This window comes from Bolinopsis microptera, chromosome 6 (genome assembly GCF_026151205.1).
Source record: "Bolinopsis microptera isolate Bmic1 chromosome 6, MBARI_Bmic_1.0, whole genome shotgun sequence".
Taxonomy (NCBI): domain Eukaryota; kingdom Metazoa; phylum Ctenophora; class Tentaculata; order Lobata; family Bolinopsidae; genus Bolinopsis; species Bolinopsis microptera.
The window spans coordinates 20,481,510-20,508,899 of record NC_087077.1 but is presented as its reverse complement, the minus strand read 5'-3'; the positions used below and the strand labels follow the sequence as shown (position 1 = coordinate 20,508,899).

The following is a 27,390-nucleotide window of genomic DNA, read 5'->3' as shown; positions in this document are numbered from 1 at the left end:
TGTTAAAATTACAGACACAAAGAAGAAAGAATGAAATTTACCTGATGAGTGTATTGGGCGGGGATAAAGATACAGTCGCCTGGGTAGAGCATGTCCCACTGGTAATCTACATCTGCAATGCTACTTTGTTCTAACATATCCACTCTGTTCTGAAACAGTACCTCTGTTTTGGAGTTGTTCAGAATATACAATAAGTCATGCAAAATCACTTTTTTTTTATTGAACTGGCTCATTCCAAACAGACCACAATTTTATTCTGGGTGCCTCCCACATATCTAATACTTACTTTACGTTGTTTAGCTGCAAGGCAGCAGGGTCATCTATGAAAACCACCCTTTTTCTTTTACTTCGGACAACCATGGCCGAGCACTTACAGGAACCTTTTACCGGTTTCTTGATTAAGCCGCTCGGAAATTACACGCGAACGAACACACACATCTTGAGAATATTAGTATTCAATTGATAATGCCAGCCAAACAATTTAAGAGCCACAATAATATACTCGAATAATGAATATGTGCGCGCGCAACCGCGCGTATTTGTTGCGCAATGATGTAAACAAAATTGTCATTTGGAGTTTGCGCGCACATGCAGTTAGTTATATGAGTCTTCAAATAATCACAGAGAGGATGGATATTATATAATAGGGGGTGTATTCAAGATTTTTGTGACACGGCCCTCATCTCGTCATTTGCTAATTATCGAGCTATTACTAGTATTTTCTACCCTACTCTAGCTTAGTCTGCTTAAGCTATTAACAACTATGATGGAAATCACTTACCAATAATTGAGCAAGTAATAAGACGCTTTATTGATAGAGGCAAGTTGTGCCACAATTTTAGTAAAAACCCTTAGGATGGTTTATTTTACAATCTAACATTATTTGTTTCTATGGGGGCAAGAAATGGGGGCGTGCCACGAATATTAAGAATACATAGCCTAATATACACTGCTTGCACAGAAAGATGCAAAATATCTGGTATAATTCCCACCTGGTTTATATTGGGGCAGTAATTAGAGCCAGTGTGTTCTAATCGCTCCATATACATCTTATGATACTGGTCAGGATGGATCATAAAGAAGGATTTCTTCCCTGAAAAGGTAAACATTGAGGAAATGTTAAGAGGGATGATTGGAAAGTGAGTATTTTTTTAATTTTAAAATTGTTATTATTCCAGTATAACTAATAAATTTTCTAATCGTGTAAAAATCGTGTAATCGTGTAAGTATTGTCATAAAACAAAGTTGTTTTATGTTAAGAGGAATGATTGGAAAGTGAGTATTGTCATATATAACTACAGTGCGTGAACACATTACCTGCAAGCAGACAGTGTATATTGTGGTCAGCATCGTAGTGTACTTGTGAAGCTGTGTCACCTGATCCCATCCACAGGTTCAACTCCTGGATAGATTACAGAGGCTTAAATTTAAGTGTGGAGGGGAAATGTTTAACAGAGTTAATAAATTTTAGCATAAAAATCTGGATACGATATATCTGTTATATTGAGCTCCGAGATATAAAGTAATTACCAGTAAGTTGTGACTGTAAGTGCCGCACTGTAAGAAAGGAGGCATGTGTACCTCGTGTCTCATTTCGTCGGGGAGGACTGTCACAACGTACTGATTAGTTGTGTTGTACTCTTTTAGGAACTTGGACAATGTGTTCAAACTCTTCCCTGTAGAAATACCACCTTTAGAAGGGGACAACCTATTTCTAACCTGACTTTAGGAGCTTTTGGCAGACAAATTAACTAGTACAAGAACTAAACAGTCATCAGTCGGAGGAGCAGGGAGACTCGTGCTTCTTCAAGCAGAATACAAAGTACAAATAACGGAATAGTGGCTTAAAACGAGACACGTGCTTCTTCAAGCAGACTACAACTAAAGGAATAGTGGCTTAAAACGAGACACTTGCTTCTTCAAGCAGGCTACAACTAAAGGAATAGTGGCTTAAAACGAGACACGTGCTTCTTCAAGCAGACTACAACTAAAGGAATAGTGGCTTAAAAAGTGACACGTGCTTCTTCAAGCAGGCTACAACTAAAGGAATAGTGGCTTAAAACGAGACACGTGCTTCTTCAAGCAGACTACAACTAAAGGAATAGTGGCTTAAAACGAGACACTTGCTTCTTCAAGCAGGCTACAACTAAAGGAATAGTGGCTTAAAACGAGACACGTGCTTCTTCAAGCAGACTACAACTAAAGGAATAGTGGCTTAAAACGAGACACGTGCTTCTTCAAACAGACTACAACTAAAGGAATAGTGGCTTAAAACGAGACACTTGCTTCTTCAAGCAGGCTACAACTAAAGGAATAGTGGCTTAAAACGAGACACGTGCTTCTTCAAGCAGACTACAACTAAAGGAATAGTGGCTTAAAACGAGACACTTGCTTCTTCAAGCAGGCTACAACTAAAGGAATAGTGGCTTAAAACGAGACACGTGCTTCTTCAAGCAGACTACAACTAAAGGAATAGTGGCTTAAAAAGTGACACGTGCTTCTTCATTCTTCAAGCAGGCTACAACTAAAGGAATAGTGGCTTAAAACGAGACACGTGCTTCTTCAAGCAGGCTACAACTAAAGGAATAGTGGCTTAAAACGAGACACGTGCTTCTTCAAGCAGACTACAACTAAAGGAATAGTGGCCTAAAACGAGACACGTGCTTCTTCAAGCAGACTACAACTAAAGGAATAGTGGCCTAAAACGAGACACGTGCTTCTTCAAGCAGGCTACAACTAAAGGAATAGTGGCTTAAAACGAGACACGTGCTTCTTCAAGCAGGCTACAACTAAAGGAATAGTGGCTTAAAACGAGACTCGTGCTTCTTCAAGCAGACTACAACTAAAGGAATAGTGGCTTAAAACGAGACCTACACACGACTTAGGGTCATACTCCTACTGAAAACCTTGTACTCACATTCTAGATTAAAGGGACTAAAACTGGCTGGTAACGCAAGGCTGGAAAGAGGGGGCCACGAATAAAAAACTTTACCCAAAGAATGTTAAATTTACAAGACTAAGACACGATAATGAATTATCACGATGGCACAGGTTTGGCAAGGGGCCAACTAGTGCTATTGAAGTAGTATTATCACGTGATACTACTCCTATCAGCCGCACTTATCTTTCGCACGAACAACCCAAATTTTCTGAATTTCATGACGAAACACAAATTAAATTATTGAAAAGTCGAAAAGATAAGCCTGGTCACACACAGATTCTTTGAACTGCCAACAAATTTCACTAGCCTGGTCATGCACAGTTTCTTTAAACTGATCAACAAATTTCACTAGGAGCACATGTTGTGCTCTACGAGGGGAGGTTAACTTAGTAGACTGAGTTTACTAGTTTATTAATGTTCAATAAATCTCTCCGATCTCCATTTACTATAAAATTGGGGCGCTGATCACGCAATAAGAGCATTGTTTAACCTGCACAAATAAATATTTAAATGCGGATGCAAATTGGGCCAGTTGTATACGAAGGTGTACATAACTTTTCATCAAGAGAGTTAGATATTTTACAGTGTAAAGTAAGTAAGATTCGTGAATCTTTGAGAGGCTACTTTGTGTTATGTGTAACAATAATTAGAGGCTACTTTGTGTTATGTGTTACTATGGTAACTAGTAGTGTAACTATGGTAACTACTTTGTGTTATGTGTTACAATAATTATTGGTCGTCGGTTAACTAATTGACTGTTTAACAAAAGGTTAGCTGACCATTTATTATAATTATAATATTTCTTATTCCTTCCTTTTGTTGCATTCTTTATTAAACATAGTGGTAGTACTAAGAACAATCAGTTATTTAATATTATTGTTCCAAGCTAATTTCTCAAACTCTAAGACATAGCTATCAATTCTAGAACATCCAAGTTATGTCATGATAGCAAAGCGTGACTTTACAGTTATTGCAGTGACTTTACAGTAATTGCAGTGACTTTACAGTAATTACAGTGACTTTACAGTTATTGCAGTGACTTTACAGTAATTGCAGTGACTTTACAGTTGTACTGGGAATTGCTACTACACTGTGTTTATCCCAGAATATAAGAAGATATTATGGTGCTCATATGGTGAGCCTGGCCGTTAATATGTTACATGTACATTACATACATGTTACATGGCGAGACCTCCGTCCAAAGGATTAGTCTGCGTCGACTGCGTCATTACTTTGTATTATACAACTTCGGCGGGTAACATTTCTCCATCCCTTTCGGTCTGCAGCTAATCTTTTCATACAATCAATCGTGAGTCCATTCCGATCCAATCTCTGCTCAGCATCCTCAATAAATACATCATTCAAGCTCCTCCTAGGCCTGCCTCTTGATCTCTTTCCATGCTTGGGTTTCCATTCAAAGATTCAAGTAGATAGTCGGGTAACCGATCTTCAGGCATTCTACTGACATGTCCAAACCAACGCAGCCGTTTTGTTGTTATTACGTGATCATAACAGTAAAGTGGAAGAATGGTCTGGAAGGAGTTGAGGAGATAATTACTGATTAAATTACCATGACTACAGTCATATTACAATAAACTACGCTCCTAATTACTTGCACGTGACCGTATCATTAGCACGTGTGTGTACTAATAACGTAGCACCCCCTATCTGGGCGTAGCACGTGTGTTTACTGCCCACATGGATGAGTAGCACGTGTGTTTACTGTCCACATGAATGATTATGGTTACTGGGCAGTGTCTTGAAACCACCTGCTATTGTTAATGATAGAATTACTACATCACGCACAGCTGGTAGCTTATTACCCTCTTAGTTTTTATTATCCAAATTATACAATGATAAAGTAAAACGTTATTAATCATAGTAGAGTGACAAGTAAATTTAAAATTAAAACACTTAAAATTAAAACACCTAAACAGATTACAGTGGCAGGGTAGTAGTAACAATTTGTGAAAAGCAAATTGTAATAACCGAATTTTCCATATTAGTTATTTCTATTTACAAATGCAGCAAATGCGGCTGTCCTGAACATGACTTTCAAGACAAAGATGTACGAAATGGTGCAATGGTCACTTTAAGACGTATTGAAAAGTTGCAAAGCTCAAAATCTTTGTTTGATTCAGCCCAGCATTCCTTGTTCCATTATATTTTATCATAAACTATTAAAATATTATAATCAAATTTGAAAATATTTCTCTAATCCTTGTCACTATTGTTCATTAATCAAGATAGTCGAAAGAACGAGCTGCCATCAACCCACATACTCACTATCTACATACTCACTAATATGTACTGCAACCAGCCAACACAAGCATGTTATTTTAAGTATACTGTGTTCAATAGTTGTTCTGCTAAATCATTACAATATGCTGTGTTCAATAGTTGTTCTGCTAAATCATTACAATATACTGTGTTCAATAGTTGTTCTGCTAAATCATTACAATATACTGTGTTCAATAGTTGTTCTGCTAAATCATTACAATATACTGTGTTCAATAGTTGTTCTGCTAAAACATTACAATATACTGTGTTCAATAGTTGTTCTGCTAAATCATTACAATATATTGTGTTCAATAGTTGTTCTGCTAAATCATTACAATATACTGTGTTCAATAGTTGTTCTGCTAAATCATTACAATATGCTGTGTTCAATAGTTGTTCTGCTAAATCATTACAATATACTGTGTTCAATAGTTGTTCTGCTAAATCATTACAATATACTGTGTTCAATAGTTGTTCTGCTAAATCATTACAATATACTGTGTCCAATAGTTGTTCTGCTAAAACATTACAATATACTGTGTTCAATAGTTGTTCTGCTAAATCATTACAATATACTGTGTTCAATAGTTGTTCTGCTAAATCATTACAATATACTGTGTTCAATAGTGGTTCTGCTAAATCATTACAATATGCTGTGTTCAATAGTTGTTCTGCTAAATCATTACAATATACTGTGTTCAATAGTTGTTCTGCTAAATCATTACAATATACTGTGTTCAATAGTTGTTCTGCTAAATCATTACAATATATTGTGTTCAATAGTTGTTCTGCTAAAACATTACAATATACTGTGTTCAATAGTTGTTCTGCTAAATCATTACAATATACTGTGTTCAATAGTTGTTCTGCTAAATCATTACAATATGCTGTGTTCAATAGTTGTTCTGCTAAATCATTACAATATACTGTGTTCAATAGTTGTTCTGCTAAATCATTACAATATGCTGTGTTCAATAGTTGTTCTGCTAAATCATTACAATATACTGTGTTCAATAGTTGTTCTGCTAAATCATTACAATATACTGTGTTCAATAGTTGTTCTGCTAAATCATTACAATATACTGTGTTCAATAGTTGTTCTGCTAAATCATTACAATATACTGTGTTCAATAGTTGTTCTGCATTACAATATGCTTGTACTTGCGCTTGGGTGAAGTTTAGCACGTGGGCGGTCACACAGATGGTCAAATTGGCGGCTGTCACCAAATATTACTTGAATCGCTAATGCTTGGATTTTGTCGATGATTTTGTGTGTTTACTATGTACTTGGCAGTTTGTTCTCTTCTTGAATAGTTACTGATCAGATTTTGTAATCAGGGGTCGTTCACATATAATTACGTAATCAATATTTTAGCAATTTTTACCCCCTCCGTAATCAAGACCCCGCCCCCCTCCTGACAGCAAAATTACGTAATCATGGCCTGACCCCCGCCCCCCCCCCCCCCCCCCCTAAAGACTTTACCATCTTTAGTTCTCTATTCACATGCATGTGCTTTGTCACATCGGGTAAAGCAGCTCATCATTCCAGCTTTCTTCCCGTGCATTGTCTAGATTGTACCTTTATCATGCCACGAATTTCCCCAAGTTATATCTCTTTACGTTATGTACCATGTACCTCCTGTACTTACCGAACTTTTGTCTCTGCTCGTGTTTCACTTCCGTGAGCACCTTGTAGTCCCCAAACTTCTCACCTAGATACTCGTCACTCCATTTTAACACTGAGTTAGTGTGCTTTTGTATACCTCTGAACACACCTGGGCGGTATCCTTTCGGCTGAAAACAACAAGATATTATTCGACTACAGACTATATCGATAGATTACTTAATAAATTTACTTAAATTTTTACTTATATAATTCAGAGAATTCTTTCTGTTGTCTGTCTGTCTGTACGACCGCCCACGTGCAAATCAGACGAGAAATATGAACTTGCGTAGTAACTGCATGGTAACGAGGGTTATTACACGCACGTGCACGTGCAAAGATTGGCGAACGGCATTTTTATCAGTTTTGTTGATATTACGTTGTGTTTAGTGCGAGCAACATTTTAATCGGCTGTATCTTCGGTTGTGTAGGATATTTTTTGACATGATTTAAACTTACTAGAACAAAAAATACTATTAGCTTCCTCCCTGTGACCACGGGTTTTCTAGTTTACTTATAAAGTAGCTAATTTATCAGCTGCATATTTATTTAAATTTGTTTAATTAAAAAAAGGGATTAAATAGTCAAAACAATCTTTCAGAACCCCCACATAAAGCGTTTTTAAAGAATTATGGTGTAAACCGACTTAAAACAGATTATTATAATGTGTACTTGAAACCACTTCGTTACAGCTGTAGATAAAGCATTATATTTATACCTTTATTATTATATATATACCGTTATGTATAGTTTATTATACCTTTATGTATAGTTTATTATACCTTTATGTATATTTTATTATACCTTTATGTATAGTTTATTATACCTTTATGTATAGCTCGTCGAACTCCTCAGTTGAAATATTATTAGGAATAATATCCATGGCGCTTAGCGGCTGCTTGTGGTATCCAAAAGGGTACAGATGGCCCTGAAAGTGTTATCACGACAGTTGATTAGTGTTAGGTGTTAGTTAACGAGTGACAGGTTAATTCTAGTAACTACACTCTGCTTCTAGAGAAGTTAAGAGGTAACATCATACTGTCAGCCCATAGAGCAATCACATGAAATATAGGAATTGTAAGCAGACAATTGTAAACCTCACAACAGCCGCTCAGAATCGTAATCAGAGCGTGAAGTTACTAAGAAGCTATCTAATTATTATATTTAGAGTTGAGATCTCCTAGTGTAAGTTTCTCATATTCGTCTTTTGCCAATACAGTTAAGTTTAATATACCAGTTATTATTATTGTTTTCATGACAAGATCAATACTTACAGTGATTAAATTAAAGTCTCATACAATATAATAATTGTGATTTAGACCCGAAATATAGTAGGCAATTTCTGTTTTACGACCAAATTGGTCGTAGATTAATAAAATAATATTAAATCTTACCGGAGGAATGAGCCCACATGTAGATGATGGAACTAGGAATGTATCTTTAAACCAGACTGAAGTAGTCTTCTGTATCAGAATAGCTAGCGTGAGCCATATCATAACCTATAATAATAGCAGTGAAATGTATTAGCATTGGTTAACGTACCAGGCTTGTTCTAGGAGTAAAAACAGTCGATCTTTCCAAAGATCTAGATTCTTCTAAGCTTATGTATGTTTCTGACCAGGACACGATATAATAACAATTGTTAAATTACCTACCCTTGCCATAGAAATATTCTTACTGAGCTAATGTTTTTCGTTAGCTTTGATAAACCATGTGATGGCCACTACGCAAAGTAAACGTAGCTTTTAACGACGTAAACGATCTTCAAACGACCATCATGGACCATTAGGTCGCAGAATTATTGCAAGTGATCTTGTTTGGAATAAGTATAGTGCATACTATATAACTATCTCCTATTATCTACTTTTCTATTGAGATAACTATAATTATTTTCCCCGGCTTGATAATAGATCTCAGCTGTTAGTTTAATCGATCCTACGAGCGTGCCTAAATAAATAATATAAGGTAATTATACACGTGATAACACTGACCGGTGTGATAGTAGACGAGTGTCCTTTTCGAGGCCATGTAATTTTCCTTACCTACGCTATAGACTATTCTTGATTCTTATTCGTTATTTGATTGCTTTGGTATTTTGTTTGAGTAACATCTATCATGCCAGACTTGATAGAAAGGGCATACAACATCCTCACTGATAAGAGCAGGTGGACATACAGTAAAGAAGGCAGCAAAAATACTTTTGCTATGTTAGGACTCGTATCGTCAATACAAAACATGAGCTACATCGGAACTTTTATCACCAGCACAGAAAAACCAGCAGATTTGGAGGGTAGGAAGATCCTTGGAGAGGGAATTATAGAGTACCTTGAGAAAACAGAAACACAAGGAGTTCAGGAGAGGGGGAGGTATGAGGAGACACTGGCTCATGCTGCAGCAAGACTGGACCTACCTGAGCTCACTAAATACCTCGTGAGTAACTGTGCAGAAGTGGCTCAGAGCACAGACCAGTTTGGACAGTATCCTTGGCATACAGCAGCTATTTTTGGGAGTGTTGGAGTTTTAGAGGAGCACGAGGCTGCAGGGCACGTGATATATTCAGTGTGTGAGTCCTCACAGTGGTCAATCCTCCACCTGGCTGCTCTGAAAAACCATCCCCAGTTCATTAGATATGTATTGGATAATGAGATCTTGGCAGTGGATCAAAAAGATTATTACGGTCGAACCCCACTATTCCTGGCTATACAGCACCAGAAAAGAGAGGCTGTGTACGTTTTGCTGGAATATGGGGCTGATCAAACAGAGAAAACTAAGTTGAGGATAACTCCTATGGGCCTCTCCGCTTACTTCATGCCAGAGCTGGCCATCCCTTTCCTAGATGAGTGAGTGCAAAAATAGCTTATTTTTTTAGTAAATCAAATATATAATAATAAATTATATAATATATATCATATATAAATCCATCTTCAAAATTTTATGATATTTTTGGTCTACCCCCCTATACAATTATACGATCAACGAAAATGGAACCATTATTTGCAACAAGATAAGTATATCAGGGGTAATAATATCCTCTGAGATATGGACTCAAATATTCTGTCTTTTCAGGTTACACAAGTGTACAATACTTGGGCACGATGAGGGGAAGATCCCTACTGAACACTTCCTAAAGTTCTCTCAATCAACAGATCTGAGTATAATCCTAGTTTCTCCAATATGCAATGACATAATAGTCCATTCTTTAACACATAAGCTTATTGACGGTATCTATTTCAAAAATATTAAAGGATTGATTGGCTTTGTGATTTGGTTTTTATTGGACATTCTTTCCATCTCTTTTTTATGCATGATTGAGCAAAACGAGATCATCACTCTTTTGAAAAGCGAAGACAGAGATTGGATTGAAATAATGCTTGTTATAATTTCTGTTGTCTGGATTGGAATCTGTGCCAGCTATAAAATAGGCAAGTTTGTTGCTTTTATAAAGTTGAGTTACACAAGTCATCAGAACGATATATCTGGACAGCTAATTAACTGCAGCAAAAGGTGTGCGAATGAACGAATAAAGCAAGATAACTCAGTTTTCAACCGCTTCCATAAACAACTCAGACGCAAAAAGATGGATAGACTGTATGTAGAGGCGTTCTGGACGGTGGCAGGGACAATTGCAAGAACCTGTGTAGTATACCTTTCTTTAACTGAGGGTATGAATAACAACTCCAAGCACTACATTATATTTGTTGCAACATTAGCTGTATTTTTTGACATCTTTTTTCATGATGGCAACGATCTCTTGATCATTCCTAATTCAGTAATGATAACATTGCTCAGCATGAAGAAAGCATTAAGCAGTTTTGCAGTAAGCTTAGTTTCAATTCTGATGTTTTCCATGCCCTATTTTCTGATAACTCTAAAATTCACCTTTAAAGAAAAGCATTACTTTACTAACATTGCTGAATATGAGAGACCTGATGGAAATGAAACAGAAACTTTGCCAGCAATAGCTTGGAGTCTCTCCTATATCTTCAAAGTCATGCTCACAGACGATTACCAGGTGAACTACTTCAACGATAAACACCCAGAATTCTTCCTGATTTACCACATATGCATAGTTTTTCTATTATCCCTTGTCATTATGAACCTCATCATTGCTCAAACAAGTCAGACTTATGAGGACTTTGTTGACAACTCCAAAGCAGAAATCTTGAAACATCGAATCTTCTCAATCATTTTATTTGGGATGTTCACCAGTGCAGAAGATGCTGCAGAAATAAAGCATACTGTAATAAAAAACAATGTTTGAAGAAAATCTCGGCAATTTGAAGGTACTCTAATATCATGAGTGATTCGTTGCAAACTGTAAATTCCTAATTTACTAGCTTGCACTAAAGTTATACGCTTTCAGCTGTGATAAATTGGATTCATTGATAAATGCGATTGGCTTCATCTATTTTATGTAGAATAGCTGTAAAAATAAATAGCTTACAAAATATTACTTTTTGTGATTTGTAATGAGTTTCATTTCATATTATATAATATTGGTACCTCGAGATTTTATATTTGAATTACATATTGAAGAGTTAATCTTTAATTTGGGAAAAATACTGTATATCAAAAATGCGCTCTCTAAACCTTGTTTTCACTTCAAGGGATGGAACAGAACTTACAGACGATATTCACTGACAGAAAAGAAATCATGAAGGATAAGTGGAATGAAAACAGACCCACAAAATTGCTTTGTGCAACTTCGTCATCCAAAAAATCAAGAAAATCCCAATCGTCTGTGGCTGTGAGGAGTAAATCTGAAATTACGAGATGGTTACAAACATATTCCACACCACAAAGGTACACTAATGGAGAGACAATATACCATTTGCTGGCTCGAGAAAATGAGGCAGTTTCGATTAGGGAATTACTGCAACAAGGATTCAAGGCAGATACAGATGATAATGGCTTTTATCCCTGGCATACTGCTGCATCATATGGGAACATCGAAGCAATGGCATCATTTTATGTGCACAGAAATTCCAACTTCAATGAACCCTGTAATCACTTCCAATTCAGTATTCTTCACGTGGCTGTTTTGGGGATAGGGAACACTGAAAAGCAGGCTAAAATGATTGAATACATTGTAAACAACATCAGCGAGACTGTTATAAATGAGACAGATGTTTATGGACGAACACCTCTCTTTTGTGCTGCTCAGTATAAAAAACACAAGCTTGGCGAAGTTTTACTGGGACTGGGAGCTGATCCCGAAGTGATAACATCATTTAAATACAGTGCACTTGGTATGGCATCCACTAGCTGCCCTAATCTAATGATGAGTCTAATGGACTGGTAAGTCATGGCCAATCATTAACCAGGTTTTATTTAGTTCACAAATTCTTTTCTAAAAGCCAATGAAAGTAGGCACTAGAATATGTATTAATTCATGCTCTCACTATTTGTCTCTTTCCCTTAATTAATGTACATCAGCATTTATCAATGTAATTATAATTAAAATAATTTCATAGGGCTCTTGAGAAAGAAAAAGAGGATCCAAGTCGGTCAATTATGACAAAAAGTGATGTTCAAATTCTATATAACACCAAGGTTGACAATAAACTCATGTTACATCCATATATAAAGCACATTATTGGTGATATAAACAAAGGAAAAACGCTAGAACTTCAATTGATTACTCTGCTATGCTACGTCTTGGGGACAGTTTGTGTCAACTGGTTGTGTATGACAAATGAACATGAAGCTAATGGCTACTTTGAAATTGACGGCTCTATAGAAATATCACAGATTCTGTACAGAATAGCAATTCTTTTGACTATAGTCTTGATCGTTATTGACTTTTATCAGGCAAAAGAAATGGTTCATTCAGTTAAAATGATTAAAGTGCAACGAGATGATTTGCAAAGTCTATCAGGATACAAATCAACGCCATACCATCCAGATATATCAGCTGATAAGGCAATGACAATAAAACAAGCGCAAAGCATGCAAAGGGTCATGGTTAAAAAAGCCATTCTTCACTCAATCGAACTAGTGATTTGCCTTCTTGGAAAGGTGACTGTTTTAGCCTGCCAATTCATGCCTAATGAAGTGGAGAAAGGAGAAATAAATACACGAGATTACCTTCTCAGTGCTGCACTGGTGCTAATTTGGTGGGAGTTGTATCGAAAGTTACTTTGGTTGACTATCATGCCTGATTGTCTGGTAGTTTACGGTTTGGTCGTTCTCAGGTGCATGTTTGCAATTATTGAGATCATGTTGGTGGCATTTATCATAGCCATTCCCTTCATCTTGATTCTGGTCAAAATCTCATTTATGCAAAATATGACTGTATATGTGGGTGACAATAATACCAACGTGGGACAGACGATTCTTTTTGTGATAGGACACATTTTCAAATTACTCACCTTGGACAACTTCCATGATTATGACTTTGAACGTGAACATTCAATTTTTTTGTCATTCTTCTATCCAGTAGCAATGTCGATCTTCTCTTTGGTGGTACTTAATATGTGTATTGCCAAACTGTCCATTGAGTACAAATTCATTACAGACAATGCTCAATATGAAATCAATAGACAAAGGTTGTATATTAAGGTTGAATGGGACACTGAAACAATCAAAGAAGAACGGGCTATGAGTGTCGAAATGGAGCGGATAAAGTCATGTTTTTGTTGCACTTGAATGACACTGTATTCTATAGCACACATAACGCCGGCACGCACTTACTTGCGGAGCACGAGGGATTATTATGAAAATAACACCAACGTGCTTTAACATTAAGCTTGCCAGCGTTTTCTGTTATAAACTCATCCAGGATGTTGCTAAGTGCTAGAGTTAATTCGTTTTAATATTTACCTTTTATTCTAGCTATATGAGATCAGTATGGAAAATATGAATGGAATTGGGATGTATATTATACTACTAGATAAATAGCAAGTTTATTTATAGTTCTTACATTTAGTCATAAATTCCCATCTCCAGAAAGTTGAGAACTTGCTAGGAACCTACAATATTTTGCTGAAAAACTATGTTTATGCTGAAAACCGAAGTTCGTTTTAAATGTTGCCATAATTTGGTAAAGATTGTTTTAAAGAACTTGTGCAAATTTCTTCGAAGTAATAATTGCTTCAGGGTAATACTTAAGCTTCGCAGTCATATTAATATTATCTTCAATCGGTGTGTCTATAAACACAAAGCATTGGATCCCCAAGTAAAATTCATTGTGTGTAGTGTGTGTAGCTTACGTTGCAATTATCGAGCTCCCTTATCTTTTGTAACTTTGCGATAAGTTCAGTTTGCTGCTACCGCGTAGTAAGCCTTTGCGTGTGTATACTTGTACATTACTATACAATGTACACCACGGAGGGTGATTTACAGTTGACCCGATCTCAGAAGAAACTCAAGGATTTCAACTATGAAGAAAAGGAAGATGTAGAGGGCTGTGCTGATAGATGGTTCACTTCGATGGCAAGAGAACTGAAATTAGAAAACTTCGAAATTCGTGGAGATATGGACCAAGAAATACTCATGTCTCCGTCTATCTATAAAAGGTATATGGCAAACTGGGTTATGCAAGCAGCAGACCTCGTACGTCGGCAGAGTAGTCAGATGAGCGCTATGATGGAAATCGTTGAGTGCCTCAAGACGGAAGCACTAGCAGACAAGGAAAAGATGGTCAGGTTGCAGGACCAGTTGCTAGTGCAGAAGGACGAACAACTACAGTTGTTTAAGACGTCAGTTGAAGAGACAGTACAAACAACGGTGGAGACAGGGATTAAGAGCTACAGTGCCGCTGTACAAAAGAACAGCACAAATGGCGCCGTCTGCAACAGTAAAATTCTGAAGAATGTAATAAAGAGTGTGGCTGCAGAGGAGGACAGGAGCAAGAATCTGATAGTGTTTGGACTGAAAGAAGAGGATGGAGAACAGCTTCCAGCTCTGGTAACCGCAGTATTGGAGGAGATCGGGGAGAAACCTCATTTTGAAGCGACTAGAGTCGGCTGGAAGAGGCCAGGTATCACGGCTATCCGACCAGTCAAGATCACCGTCCCAAGCTCAACAGCAGTTCATCAGATTCTGATGAAAACAGGGAGACTGAGGATGGCTGATGCACACAAAGATGTATGGATCTGTCCTGATAGATCCAGTGAAGAGCGTGCAGCAAGGAAGAACGTGGTAACTGACCTGAAGAAGAAGAGGGCTGAACAGACTCATCTCGACCACTACATCCGTAACGGGAAGGTCTGTAGCCGGGTTAAGAAGGCACCATGATGACGTAATTCATGTTTCTCGGACACCGATCAGTATAATATGTACTTGTAGGGGTATTTTAAGAGTTTACGGACGTTATCTGTATTTGAGAGACAATTATATTATATAAATACATTATTATTTGATTGTTTCACACTTTTCACGTTTCATAATTCATTACTAGGTGGAGGTGATGTTATTGAGACTTTGGGCGGCCAAAAAACTCCTGTTCTGAAAGTTGTCCTCTGTACTTGTTTCACTGACCCACGCTTTTTAGCATTTATACATTTCGGCCCATTTTATATGTTTGTTCGAATTGCTGTACATTTGTATACTTGCTATTTTGTAAAAGTTTCAAATCAAATCAGGTGTTATATATTGTATTACTATAATTGATATTGTTATATTTACTAATCAATGAACTTCCCTAGCCTCTTATGGCTAGTTCCAAATAGACTGTTCCTTGTTATATCAACTGGCGACGAGATGGCAAACAAGTTGGAGAACCTGTCACTAATGGCGGACGTGAAAAGTTGGTTAGAAAGGTTTGATTTTCACGCCCTGGCCAATTCTTGGATGGGGACAGTGCCGGACCTAGCAGAAGACAGCAGTAACGCAGCAGAGCGAACCTTGATCATAAAAAAGAATGTAGCGGTGTTCATATCTAAATGTGATGCTGAAATATTCAAGCTTTTAAAAGCTTTGTGTGCGCCGGAGAATGTAGCTGACTCAAACCACCCTAGACTGAGGAAGTTGTTATTGGACCACCTGGCACCGGCACCTACTAAATTCGCTCAAAGGCACAAATTTAGGAGTGGACGTCAGCAGTCAGATGAGTCTGGAGCCAGCTTTATATCAAGATTAAGGTCACTGGCAAATGAGTGTGAATTTGGCACAAACTATAACGAAGCTTTGCTAGATCAGATTCTGTGCGGTCTGAAGGACGAGAAACTGGTATCGGAACTGTTAGTCAAAACAGATTTGGATCTGGAAACAGCCATAAGAGAAGCGCTCAACAGAGAGCAAGCTCAGAAAGAGGCTCAAGGAATGCATGGTAGTATGTCTGCCACAGTGAACAGTGTTAAGTATAGTAAACATCCAACATTCAAGAGAACAGTAAATAACCCTTATCTGAAGAAGGGGGAGTCATCTCAAATGGACAAAAAACAATATCAGCCGGAAAATCGGGACTCAAACAACAAATCAAAAACCAAGTGTAAGAAGTGTGGTTTAAGGGGTCATGAGGCTGATAAATGTGAGGTGAGATGTTACAAATGTTCGGGACTTGGGCACATCAGTAGCAAGTGTAGGAATAATTGGAACAAGCGAGATGTCAACAATGTAGACAGCGATGCAGAACTACAAGAGTTTGACGACAACTGCAACAGCATTCTCGACGAGGAGTTTTATGGGCTTCAGTGTAACTTCATAGAAGTTAATGAGCGATCACAGTTGCATGATAATTGTTCCATAATTGTAAATTCTTTGGGGATTTGTACGATTTCTCGGTTGCATGAAAATATTGCTGATTCCAAGTTTAAATTGAATAGTGCTGAATCTAATTCTAATTCCGATAAATTGATTTATGTTGTAAACCAGTTGGAAGGTAAACCGACAGTTGATGTATTGATTAACGGTAAAATCTTAAATATGGAATTTGATTCTGGTTCGGCGGCATCTGTTGTCAGTAAACGTGTCTTAGTGTCCTGTGGTTTGTCAAGTTTAACATTACAACCCAGCAGGAAAACACTGAGAGTGGCTAGTGGACAGCAGGTGATCGTGGATGGCTATGCAGTGGTGGATGTGACAATGAATGGTAAAAAAGTTCCGGACTTGCACTTGTATGTAGCCGAGGATTTCCCAACTTTGTTAGGGAGACCCTGGATAACTAAGTTCTGTGGTGAGAACTGGCTAGACAAGCTGCTAAGTACCAGGTTGGTCAACCGTTTGGCAATTGAGACAACCCAGCGTTCTGAAGATTCTCAGCAGGTGAACAACTGTGAGAAATGTGCAGGATGCGACGGTAGAGGGGGAACAATGATGCAAACTGATGGGACCAACGTGAAGAATGATTTAAAACTCAATGATGACTGTACCAGAGTGGATCAGTGCAGAAGTTTGGAGGAGCTCAAACTGAGTGATGTGTTCAAATCGGGACTTGGACTAGTGAAGGATGTGGAGGCGAGTTTGGTCCTGCGAGACGACTCCAAGCCTATAATGTTGAAGGCTAGAAACCTGCCGTATGCCTTGAGACACAAAGTTGAGGATGAACTTAACTCAATGGTTGAAAGCGGTATCCTGTCCAAAGTAGATGATAGCCCGTGGGGGACTCCTCTAGTTCCAGTAAAGAAAGACGGAGGTGAGTCTCTCACTCACTCTCTTGTCCCATGTGTCGTAGTCCGTCAGTCTGTTCAATTTTTCAATCTTTTGAATCATTTTGACTAATCCAGTTTACACTTTCATTGTTTTCCACAACAGAACATTTCAAACTACTTTCTGCTCTTCCTTCTTTTCAGTGAGTGTGCTGGTTGGACGTGAAGGTGCCCCCTGGTCTGCCTGGTACCCCCATTGCTTCTTCACCATGATGGAAACCCCCACTGACACTCAAACAGAAAAGTGTGAGAAACCTCAACCTGCTGCAGACCAGACTTCGTCCACTACGGTTCCCGATCAGGATACACCCACCACTCCCTCAGCTTCAGTCATTGATGATATTGACGAAATGCTTCGAGATGTCGATAAAATAATTCATTCAGAAAATCAGGACTCAGAAGAAGACAAAAATGTCAGCAGTCTCCTTAGTTTCTTCTCAAATAGATCTGCTCCCCTCGACACCTATCTGTTAACCCATGCACAGAACCTACGCTCCGAGGTAGACTTAATCAAGATTAACATTTGCAGTATCTTAAAACTTGAAATAAATAAGTTTGCAATCATTACTCCACACATGATCAAGAGCTGTTCATCTCTGAACAAGCTCACCCTAGCAGAAGGTCTCCTATCCCTGCTAGGTCTTGCTGAAAGTGTTTGCGCTGTGGTGAATGGACAGAGAGTTGACAACGAAGTCAAGTCCCCTTCCTACTTGTCAGCTCCCTGCAGCATGAGCATGCCAACGGGTCACACTACATCTGATGGTAGCTCTATACACCATTCTCTAGAAGCCATCCAGATGTCCATCAAGAACCTCAAAGACAATGATAGCCATCTCAAAACTCTCGACTCTATCAACAACAAGCTTGCTGAGCTCAAACTTGACATCAACTGTTTTAAAAACAGTAGGTCGTCAAATGTTTCCACCCCTGATCTGACCATGCCTCCTTTCCATATAAGGTCACCTGCTCCATGTGAAACAGACCAAGAACAGCTTCTCCTAGATGCACAGAAGCATGCAAGTGTAGACGACCCTAAGTCCAAGCACATTCTGTCGTATGTCCCAGAATTTGTAGATGAAAAATTGAACTCTGAGCTTTCAGTTTTCTTAGACCAACAGAAGGAAGCCTTTGATAGTAACTCCGAAAATGGACATGGGGTTGTGAGCTTTGGCGAACCTTATCAGTACCCGGGGGCTAAAGCTGAAAAACCGACATCAACAGAATTTCCTGAGGTTCTTAATCAGCTTGTCTCCAAGATAAAGGAAGAATGTCCTAGTTCAACAGTCAATCAGTGCTTGATAAATCGGTACACCGATGGGAACAGCTTTCTTCCTAAGCACTCTGATAACGAGCAATCATTGGTCCATGATAGTTCCATTTTTACAGTATCCTTAGGTGGTGATTGCTCTGTCAAATTCACAAAAAAGGATCAACTTGAAGGAGAAATCGTAGAGACAATAGAGGGACGTAGTCTCTATGTGATGAGCAAACAGTCCCAGTTTCTGTGGGACCACCGAATTGATAAGAGCACAGATAAAAGGGAATTGAGATACAGTATAACCTTTCGCTACGTAAGCAGGAGCACCAATGCGACATTGATTATTGGTGATTCAAACACCCGGTTCCTCAAATTTGGGGCTGGAAAAGGAACATTTGGTCACAAACTGCCTGGGAAAAGAATTGAATGTTTCACAATAGATCAGTTAGACCCTGTTCTTTGTGTAGGATACAAGAACGTTGTAGTACACTGTGGTGTAAATAATATCAAGAGGGGAGGGGATGATGTTAAACATTGGGCTAATGAGCTGACAAAGAAGCTCAAGAATATTTGTGATATGTGTCCATACTCTAAAGTTATAGTTTCACCCATCCTTCCAACTAGGTCCTCCTGGCTGAATGACAGAGCCATGGAGTTTAATAGTTTATTATTTGGGTACTGTAATACTAATACTAGAATAGGCACTTTAGATTTTGATAGTTTTGTTGATGAGGAGGGTCTACTGGACAAGCAGTTCTGTAGATACAAGAAGCCGGATGACCCAATCCACCTGGGGTCAAGCGGTATCTTTAAACTCTCCCGGGCAATTGCCCATAAGATCCTAGGTAGCCCTGTTGATGGGAGGTTGTTCAGTGATGTTACCAAGGCCCAAAAAAGATTTTCCCCACGTTCTCGTAGATCCGTAGTTATGTCATGATAGCCAAACGTATATGTGAGAACTGTGTCTGCTGCAGCAAACCTATTCGTGCTGGACACCCATTTATAAATTGCAATAAGTGTGACTGCATCATTCACAAGAGATGTAAAACACAGGAAAACATTGCCACTTTTAGAGAAAAAACTTACTGCTCAAATTGTATTCAAAATCATGATATAATTCGTTATAATCCATTCTATCAAGCACCTCACTTTTCAAACAACGAACTACTTGACAATGAACCTCACGACTATATAGACTCAATAGGTACAATCTCAAAAACTCTTGAGAACTGTCAATCATATTCTACTAAAAACTTCAACAACCTCATAAAGCAGATTCCTCAATCAACATCAAAGAGCATTTTCTCACACTACTTTCGAAATATTGATGGAAATGGTACTAACTTTGACAAATTGGCTTTAGAATTAGCCTGCATAGACCATAAATTTTCTGTGATAGGTCTAGCAGAAACAAACATTGATCCCTGCAATAGTCAGCTGTACCAACTTAATGACTATACTTCATGTTACCAAAAACGCTTCGTTTCTAATAAGACACAACAGGTAAAAAGGAAAGGAAGTGGAGTTTCTCTCTACATTCACAACTCCTTTAACTTTAGTGTGATTGAAAAGTTATCTGTTTGTACAGAGCACTTTGAGTCCCTATTTGTAACAATAAGTAATGCTCCAGAACCAGTAACAGTTGGAGTTGTATACCGCTCACCAAGCAATCCACTTGTTAACTTCAATGCACAGTATAAAGAAGTTCTTACTGCACTGAAAGGACATAAAGCATACATATTAGGGGACTTCAATGTTAACATAACCAATTTATCAGGCCCAGATGAAGATATATTTGAAGAAGTTATTTATAGTCATGGGTTCACGCCCACAATATCCATTCCCACACACCAAATGCCCCACTGCTCAAAAACGTGCATTGATAACATACACACTAATGACATTCACTCATCAACTATATCTGGAGTAATTCAGGATAGTGCTTCACATCACCAGCCCATTTTCTGCCTTCAAGTAATGAATTCTGATGCTAGTTCGGAACAGAATAAACCACCTGAAAAAACAACCATTTATTATAACTATAGTAATGCAAACCTTGATAAGCTCTGTGAAGAAATTGAAAACGACATAGATACATTTTACCACAGATGTGACTCTTTTGAATCCTTCATGGATCTGTTTCAAGAAAAGATAGATATATCTTGCAAATTGGCTTCACCAAAAACCACCAAACGAAATAACATAACAAATCCATGGATCACAAACGGCCTTATCAACTCTGTGGAGAAAAAAGCCAGACTTTATTTTGAATGGAAAAAAACAGAAACATTGTTAATTCCAGATGGGGATCCAGAAAAACATAATGTTTACAAGGACTACTCAAAATATCTTAAAATTGCCATAAAAACTGCCAAAACCAGGTATTATGCTGAAAAGTTTGAGAAAAATAGCCATAACTCCAAAAAAACCTGGCAAATAATCAACGAGCTTCGTGGCAAAAAGAAGAATCAGCTAAAAGATGACTTCATTATAGATGGAACTAGAGTAATTTGTAGGCGGACAATTGCAAATAAATTCAATAGTTACTTTACATCTTTAGCTAGTAATTTAAATGAGAAAGTTTTGTCCGACAACCAACTGTCTATCCAACCAATGCAATCATTTGTTGAGTTTATGTCGAAATCAGTCAACAGTTCAATACATCTAGAAGAAACTCATCCTGAGGAGATTCTTGAAATAATTCAAGAATTCGTTAACGGAAAAGCCAGTGATATACCAATAGCAGTTATCAAGAAACCGGCTTATCTCTTATCCAACATATTAGCAAATTTGTATAATACATGTATTCAAAAAGGCACGTTCCCACCCATATTCAAAATAGGCAAAGTAACTCCTATCCATAAAAAAGATAATAAAGAAAATATTGAAAATTATAGACCTGTGTCAATATTGCCAATCTTTGGTAAGATATTTGAAAAAATAATATACAAACGGCTTTATACCTTTTTCACTGCTAATGACATTCTCAGTAATGAACAATTTGGTTTTCGAAAAGGCCACTCAACCTCACATGCACTCCACAAATCAGTTCATTCAATCACAACATCAACATCCAGTGGTAATCATGTTCTAGGAATCTTTATTGACCTAAGCAAAGCTTTTGACACTCTTGACCATGGCATTCTCCTGAGGAAACTGGAAAATTATGGGGTTAGAGGTCTAGCTCTAGGACTTCTAAAAAGCTATTTATCGGATAGATCACAGTATGTTTCATTTCTCAACACTACATCAGAGACTATGAATGTAAAATATGGAGTTCCCCAAGGTTCCATACTAGGCCCTCTACTTTTCTTATTATATATGAACGACATAATAAACTGTTACAAAGGTGATGAATGCAAATTTGTGCTCTATGCTGATGACACAAATATATTTATCACTGGACCGTCCAAAGAATCAACATACTTGAAGGCCAATAAAGTTCTTGATTTCGTATGCAAATTCATGAGAAGTAATCTCTTACATATAAATATGTCTAAATGTTGCTACATACATTTTCTACCTGCATACGAATCTGATGAAACCTGCGCCAGAGTTAGGCCGTATGCCAATGAATATGACAAATCACAAGGAATATTTATAAATGGACACAAAATTGTCAAGGTTAGCAACACCAAATTTCTTGGTGTAGTAATTGATGAAAAACTTAGCTGGGGCCCACATATAGAATATCTAAGAAAAAAAATTAGATCCACTACAGGAGCACTTAACAGGATTAAACATTCAGTTCCAGGGGAACACTACCAAAAAATATACTCTGCATTATTGGAATCACATCTTGCTTACGGAATAAGTGTTTGGGGCTCAGCCCTCAAAGACCAACCAAACGATAAGCTGTTCATAACTCAGAAACGTTGTATAAGAATCCTTTTTGGAGACCTAAATGCATACCTTGACAAACATGCCACTTGTGCACGAGCCAGACCTTATACAAAACAGAGGTTAGGAGCTGCTTTTTTCGAAAAGGAGCACACCAAGCCCATTTTTAATCGACTAAAATTGCTTACTGTTCAAAACTTGTACAAATACCACTGTATATCTGAGATATTTCGAATTATGAAATTTCGCACTCCATACTCGTTGTATTGTACTATAGACTCATCAAAACGTGATACAAGTAATGTCATAATCCTCCCAAGAAAATCCAACACGTTTCTTTATATAGCCTCCAAATTGTGGAATAGCATACATAAACGGATTCTAAATGAGAATGGGGAAATCCTCACTACTTCTGTATCTTTGGTTAAATTACGCTGTAAAAGTATCATCCTGGGATCCCAATCCATCAACAATAATAACACCTGGACTTACCACAACTTTCACATCGACCCTCACTCAGTCACAGACCAAACCAGTTCATCACTCACTCACCAAATTGCCGACCCAATATCTATTGAAGTGGCGAAAATTTTATAGACAAATGACATATCGATATTATTGCTGCAGCAGATACAAATACCAACATTATTATATTCCCAAACGTTTGAACCATTAAATTAACTAGGAAATTCAATCCTCTACTTAACATTTACTGTTTTAAACTGATATGATGATATTAACTTAACTTATTATTTTTTTTTACATACTCCTTCTTAGTGTGGTGACTTGGGGTCCATAAATATAACAATACAAGCTGATAAACCAAAAAGAACAACTGGGGTAGGTAGGTAGCCCTGGTGGGTGCGTAAACTTTACGGTCTGCTCTCTCCAAGATCAGCCTGCTTCTCCATTTTACCGTGAAGCCTAATTTCTAGTTTTTATAAATACAATGCAAGTGCAGGTTTACTAATCTTAATCTACTTAACAACCCAATAGCCCAAGTCACCATACCCGTAGTATATTCCATGGTAATAGAAGAACTTTAAAGTTATTCAAATTGTTGCTATAATTGATTTAAATAAAAAATTGTTGTTTTCTTGAAAAAAATTGTTGTTTTCTTGAATATGTGGAGACTACAAGTCAACGTTGAACAAGTGTGTGAGCACCCGACAGTACCCTTTGCCCACAGCGGAAGAGTGCTTTAATACAGTTCGGGGTGGCCTAAAGTTTTCAAAAGTTGACATCAAGAAAGCTTATAATAACATCCAGATTAGAGAGGAGGACCGAGTCTTGACGACACTTAACACACACAAAGGACTGTACCAATGGAATAGATTACCCTATGGTATCAGTAGTTCTGCAGCAATCTTTCAGTCAATAATGGATGATACCCTACGCGGTGTGCCGATGACTTGTTGCAGAATAGATGATATCCTAATATCGGGTAAAAATGACGAAGAGCACTTGATTAACCTGAACAGAGTGATTTCTCGCTTGGAGAGACGTGGATTCAAGTGCAAACTCGAGAAAACCTGCCTTATGGAGAAAGAAGTGATTTACTTGGGACACCGAGTATCAGCAGAGGGGATACAACCGGTACAGAGTAAAGTAGACAGTTTAAAGTTGGCTCCTGAACCCAAAAACGTGGACCAACTGGTCAGTTTTCTGGGTGCAGTGAACTACTATCGACGATATTTACCGAACCTGTCATCTGTTATTGCTCCCCTAGATAGGTTAAGAGCAAAGGGAGTGCCGTGGAAGTGGTCCAATGAGGAGCAGAAAGCGTTCCAAAGTTTGAAGAACTTGTTGTGTTCTCGTCGTGTGTTGACATTCTACAACCCTAAGCTACCTCTGAAACTCGATACGGATGCGTCTAAATCTGGAATAGGAGCAGTATTATCTCACATAATGCCTAATGGAGAAGAACGCCCGATCGAGTATGTGTCACGAACCTTATCGTCTGCAGAAAGGAACTATGCACAAATGGACAAAGAAGCTTTGGCAATAGTATGGTCAATAAAGAGACTGCATATCTATCTCTATGGAAGGAGATTTAAACTGGTCACGGATCACAAAGCTTTAGTTCGAATCTTTGGAGACAAACCAATTCCAGAGATGACAGCTAACCGGATAACAAGGTGGGCCTTATTCCTGATGAACTACCAATACGACATCGAGTATCGCACCACAAAAGATCACGCAAATTGTGATATGCTGTTGAGACTACCAAAGGAGGTGAGACACCCAACTGTGGTTAAAGATGACTGTTTGGATATGTTTTCTCTGACAGTGAGTGAAGCCATGCTCAACGCCGAGTTGGTGGCTCGAGAAACGAAGAAAGATCCGATACTGAGCAAGGTTTTGTGTTATATTCTGGAAGGATGGCCAGATTACCTGAAATGTGAGGGAGAACTAGCATCTTTTTGGAGCAGGAGAGACGAGCTGACAGTGGAACTAGGCTGTGTGACCTGGGGAGCTCGAGTGGTCATCCCTGTAAAGTTGAGAGATACTGTGATACGTATATTACATTCGACCCACATTGGTATGTCAGGTATGAAGAGCTTAGCTCGTTCTTATGTATACTGGCCTCGTCTTGACACACAAATCGAGGATACTGCTCGGACGTGTGAGACGTGTGGCAAGTACGGTAAGAACCTACCCAAACTGGTAGATCATCCGTGGGCTAGAGCAACAGCACCATTCCAACGGGTCCATGTAGACTTTGCTGGGCCTTTCTTAGGCAGTATGTGGCTCTTACTGGTAGATGCTTATAGTAAATGGCCTGAAGTAATTCAGATGAATGCTAATACAACATCTAGAGCAACAATTCGTGCATTAAGATCGATATTTGCACGAACAGGTATTCCTATGACACTAGTATCCGACAATGGACCCCAGTTTGTGTCTGAGGAAATCGAGAGTTACCTGCGCTCCAATGGAGTGAAACATGTCACAGTTCCGACCTATAGCCCAAAGTCAAACGGAATTTGTGAACGCTTGGTGCAAACCTTTAAAGGAGCTTTAAAGAAAATGAATGAGTCGAGTAAAGACGTGAGTAAAAATCTATATGATTTCCTGTTAACATATAGAAACACCCCGCATTCGTCTACTGGACAAACACCAGCAGTTTTAGCTTGGAACAGATCGCTGAGGTTTAGTCTACACCAGATAAAACCAGCCGACCACATGAAGGTTCAAGCTTTACAGACTGAGAAACTGCAAAAAGTCGTAGATGAGCAAAAAAAGACACGAGAATTTATGGAGAACCAACAAGTTTTTGTACGAATGGACAATCGAGGACCGTGGGTACAAGCTCGAGTGATCAAGAGATACGGTGATAACTCAAACAACTACGCAATCCAGCACGAAGGCAGAGTGGTTAAGAAACACGCAGATGTGCTAAAACCTAGATACTCACCGGTAATTAGTATGAAGAGAGATGATGTACCCGAGAGTCAAAGACGACGGTTGACAGAGGACGGGGACCGATATTTAATGATGAAGGGTCAAAAACTAAACGAGGTCCTGGAACGTAGACGACAGAGAGCGGAGTCACACATACCTGTTTCCGACCACATGACAACAAATGTTATTCCTCAGCAGTCAGCTCGATCAGCTTCACCTGTGGAGCAACCAGGTAGGTTGGTCCGTGAGTCCCAGTCGAGTCCGATTGTAAATAGTGAGTTAGTGTCTGGTTCGTCCGTGATTAGTAGCTCTAGCGTAGCGTCTAACAGTCCGTCTGTAGTCCGTTCGTCTGTAGCCAGACCAGAGGAAAGGCTGAGTAGAAGGGCTAAGACTAATGCACTGATAAAGATGAAAGAGATGACGTAAGGGTATTTGAGCTAAAATATGTAATATTTTGGCCTTGTAATTGTAAATAATTTTTCGGACAGATGTTATATTAAGACATTATTTTTATCGTTACCGTTTTATAGATGTTATAATAAGACAGAGAAATAATTTTACAGTTTTTTTTACTTTAATGTTTATTGTGAACCGTTTGATAATGTGAGTTTTTAATATTTGAAATGTGGAGAGTAATAGTGACAGTCAACCGAGCGCCAAGTGAGGGCCGGTATTGGACTGGAAAGAATATGTATGTAACGCGTGGACGCCAAACAGTTCTTGACCGAACAAAAGCAATAGCGCTAAACATTTAGCGATTGACTTTTGGTCGCGCGCGCGCGCGCCGCAGACCAGGCGAGATCAGAACTGTTCGGTTAACCTAGCGAGGGGAATTGTTATATATTGTATTACTATAATTGATATTGTTATATTTACTAATCAATGAACTTCCCTAGCCTCTTATGGCTAGTTCCAAATAGACTGTTCCTTGTTATATCAAGAGGTAAATCTGAAAATTCACGAAAAGATAATATAAGGGATTCAACATAACTAGTTGTTTATGTAGCGCTCGATTTTACAGTGCGATATAAATCAGTTAAAATACTAAATAAGCGCGCGGCGCACCAATTAAAATATGCGCGGCGCACCAATTTTTTTTCGATTTTTGATTTTACATTTTATGCATATCATTGATCGTTTTCATAACTTCGCTTTACAATTTGTACCATAATAAAACTAGCACTGCCATGGGGTTCAAAAAGGGTCATTGTAAGCCTCCAGCGTAATGGTCCTAAGTCTCTGCCCCATGCCGCGCTCACTAAATCGCTCGTCCTAACTTTTTTCATTAAACTGTTAATGCGAATAGCTTGCTAGTCTGTTGTTCGCTTTTCTCACGTAGTATCGGAGCTTCATGTTCAGAACGCTTCAAAAGAGCGCCGGCCGCGCACATAAAATAGCGTGCCATCCCACTTCA

At 38.4% G+C, this 27,390-nt stretch overlaps 2 protein-coding genes across 3 annotated transcripts in view; one reads left to right on the top strand and one right to left on the bottom strand.

Annotated features, from left to right (window-relative positions):
* The window catches only part of LOC134816848 (uncharacterized), a 38,280-nt gene extending 29,885 nt beyond the window's left edge, over positions 1-8,395 (bottom strand). Inside the window, exons 1-7 of one of the 2 annotated variants that reach the window (XM_063825844.1) lie at positions 8,279-8,395; positions 7,711-7,812; positions 6,871-7,015; positions 1,531-1,676; positions 1,318-1,402; positions 993-1,093; positions 42-149 (exon numbers count right to left, since the gene is read on the bottom strand). In XM_063825844.1, the coding sequence (XP_063681914.1) occupies positions 42-149; positions 993-1,093; positions 1,318-1,402; positions 1,531-1,676; positions 6,871-7,015; positions 7,711-7,812; positions 8,279-8,380 (789 nt within the window). In that variant the 5' untranslated portion in view covers positions 8,381-8,395. The remainder of the gene's footprint in view (positions 1-41; positions 150-992; positions 1,094-1,317; positions 1,403-1,530; positions 1,677-6,870; positions 7,016-7,710; positions 7,813-8,278) is intronic. The other variant, XM_063825845.1, reaches the window with a different exon arrangement.
* A 3,307-nt stretch (positions 8,396-11,702) lies between these two features.
* On the top strand, positions 11,703-13,532 carry LOC134817506 (uncharacterized). The gene is made up of 2 exons (XM_063826648.1): positions 11,703-12,182; positions 12,359-13,532. The coding sequence occupies exons 1-2, from the start codon at positions 11,842-11,844 to the stop codon at positions 13,530-13,532; spliced, it is 1,515 nt and encodes a 504-aa protein (XP_063682718.1). The 5' UTR covers positions 11,703-11,841.
* Positions 13,533-27,390: the final 13,858 nt, after the last annotated feature.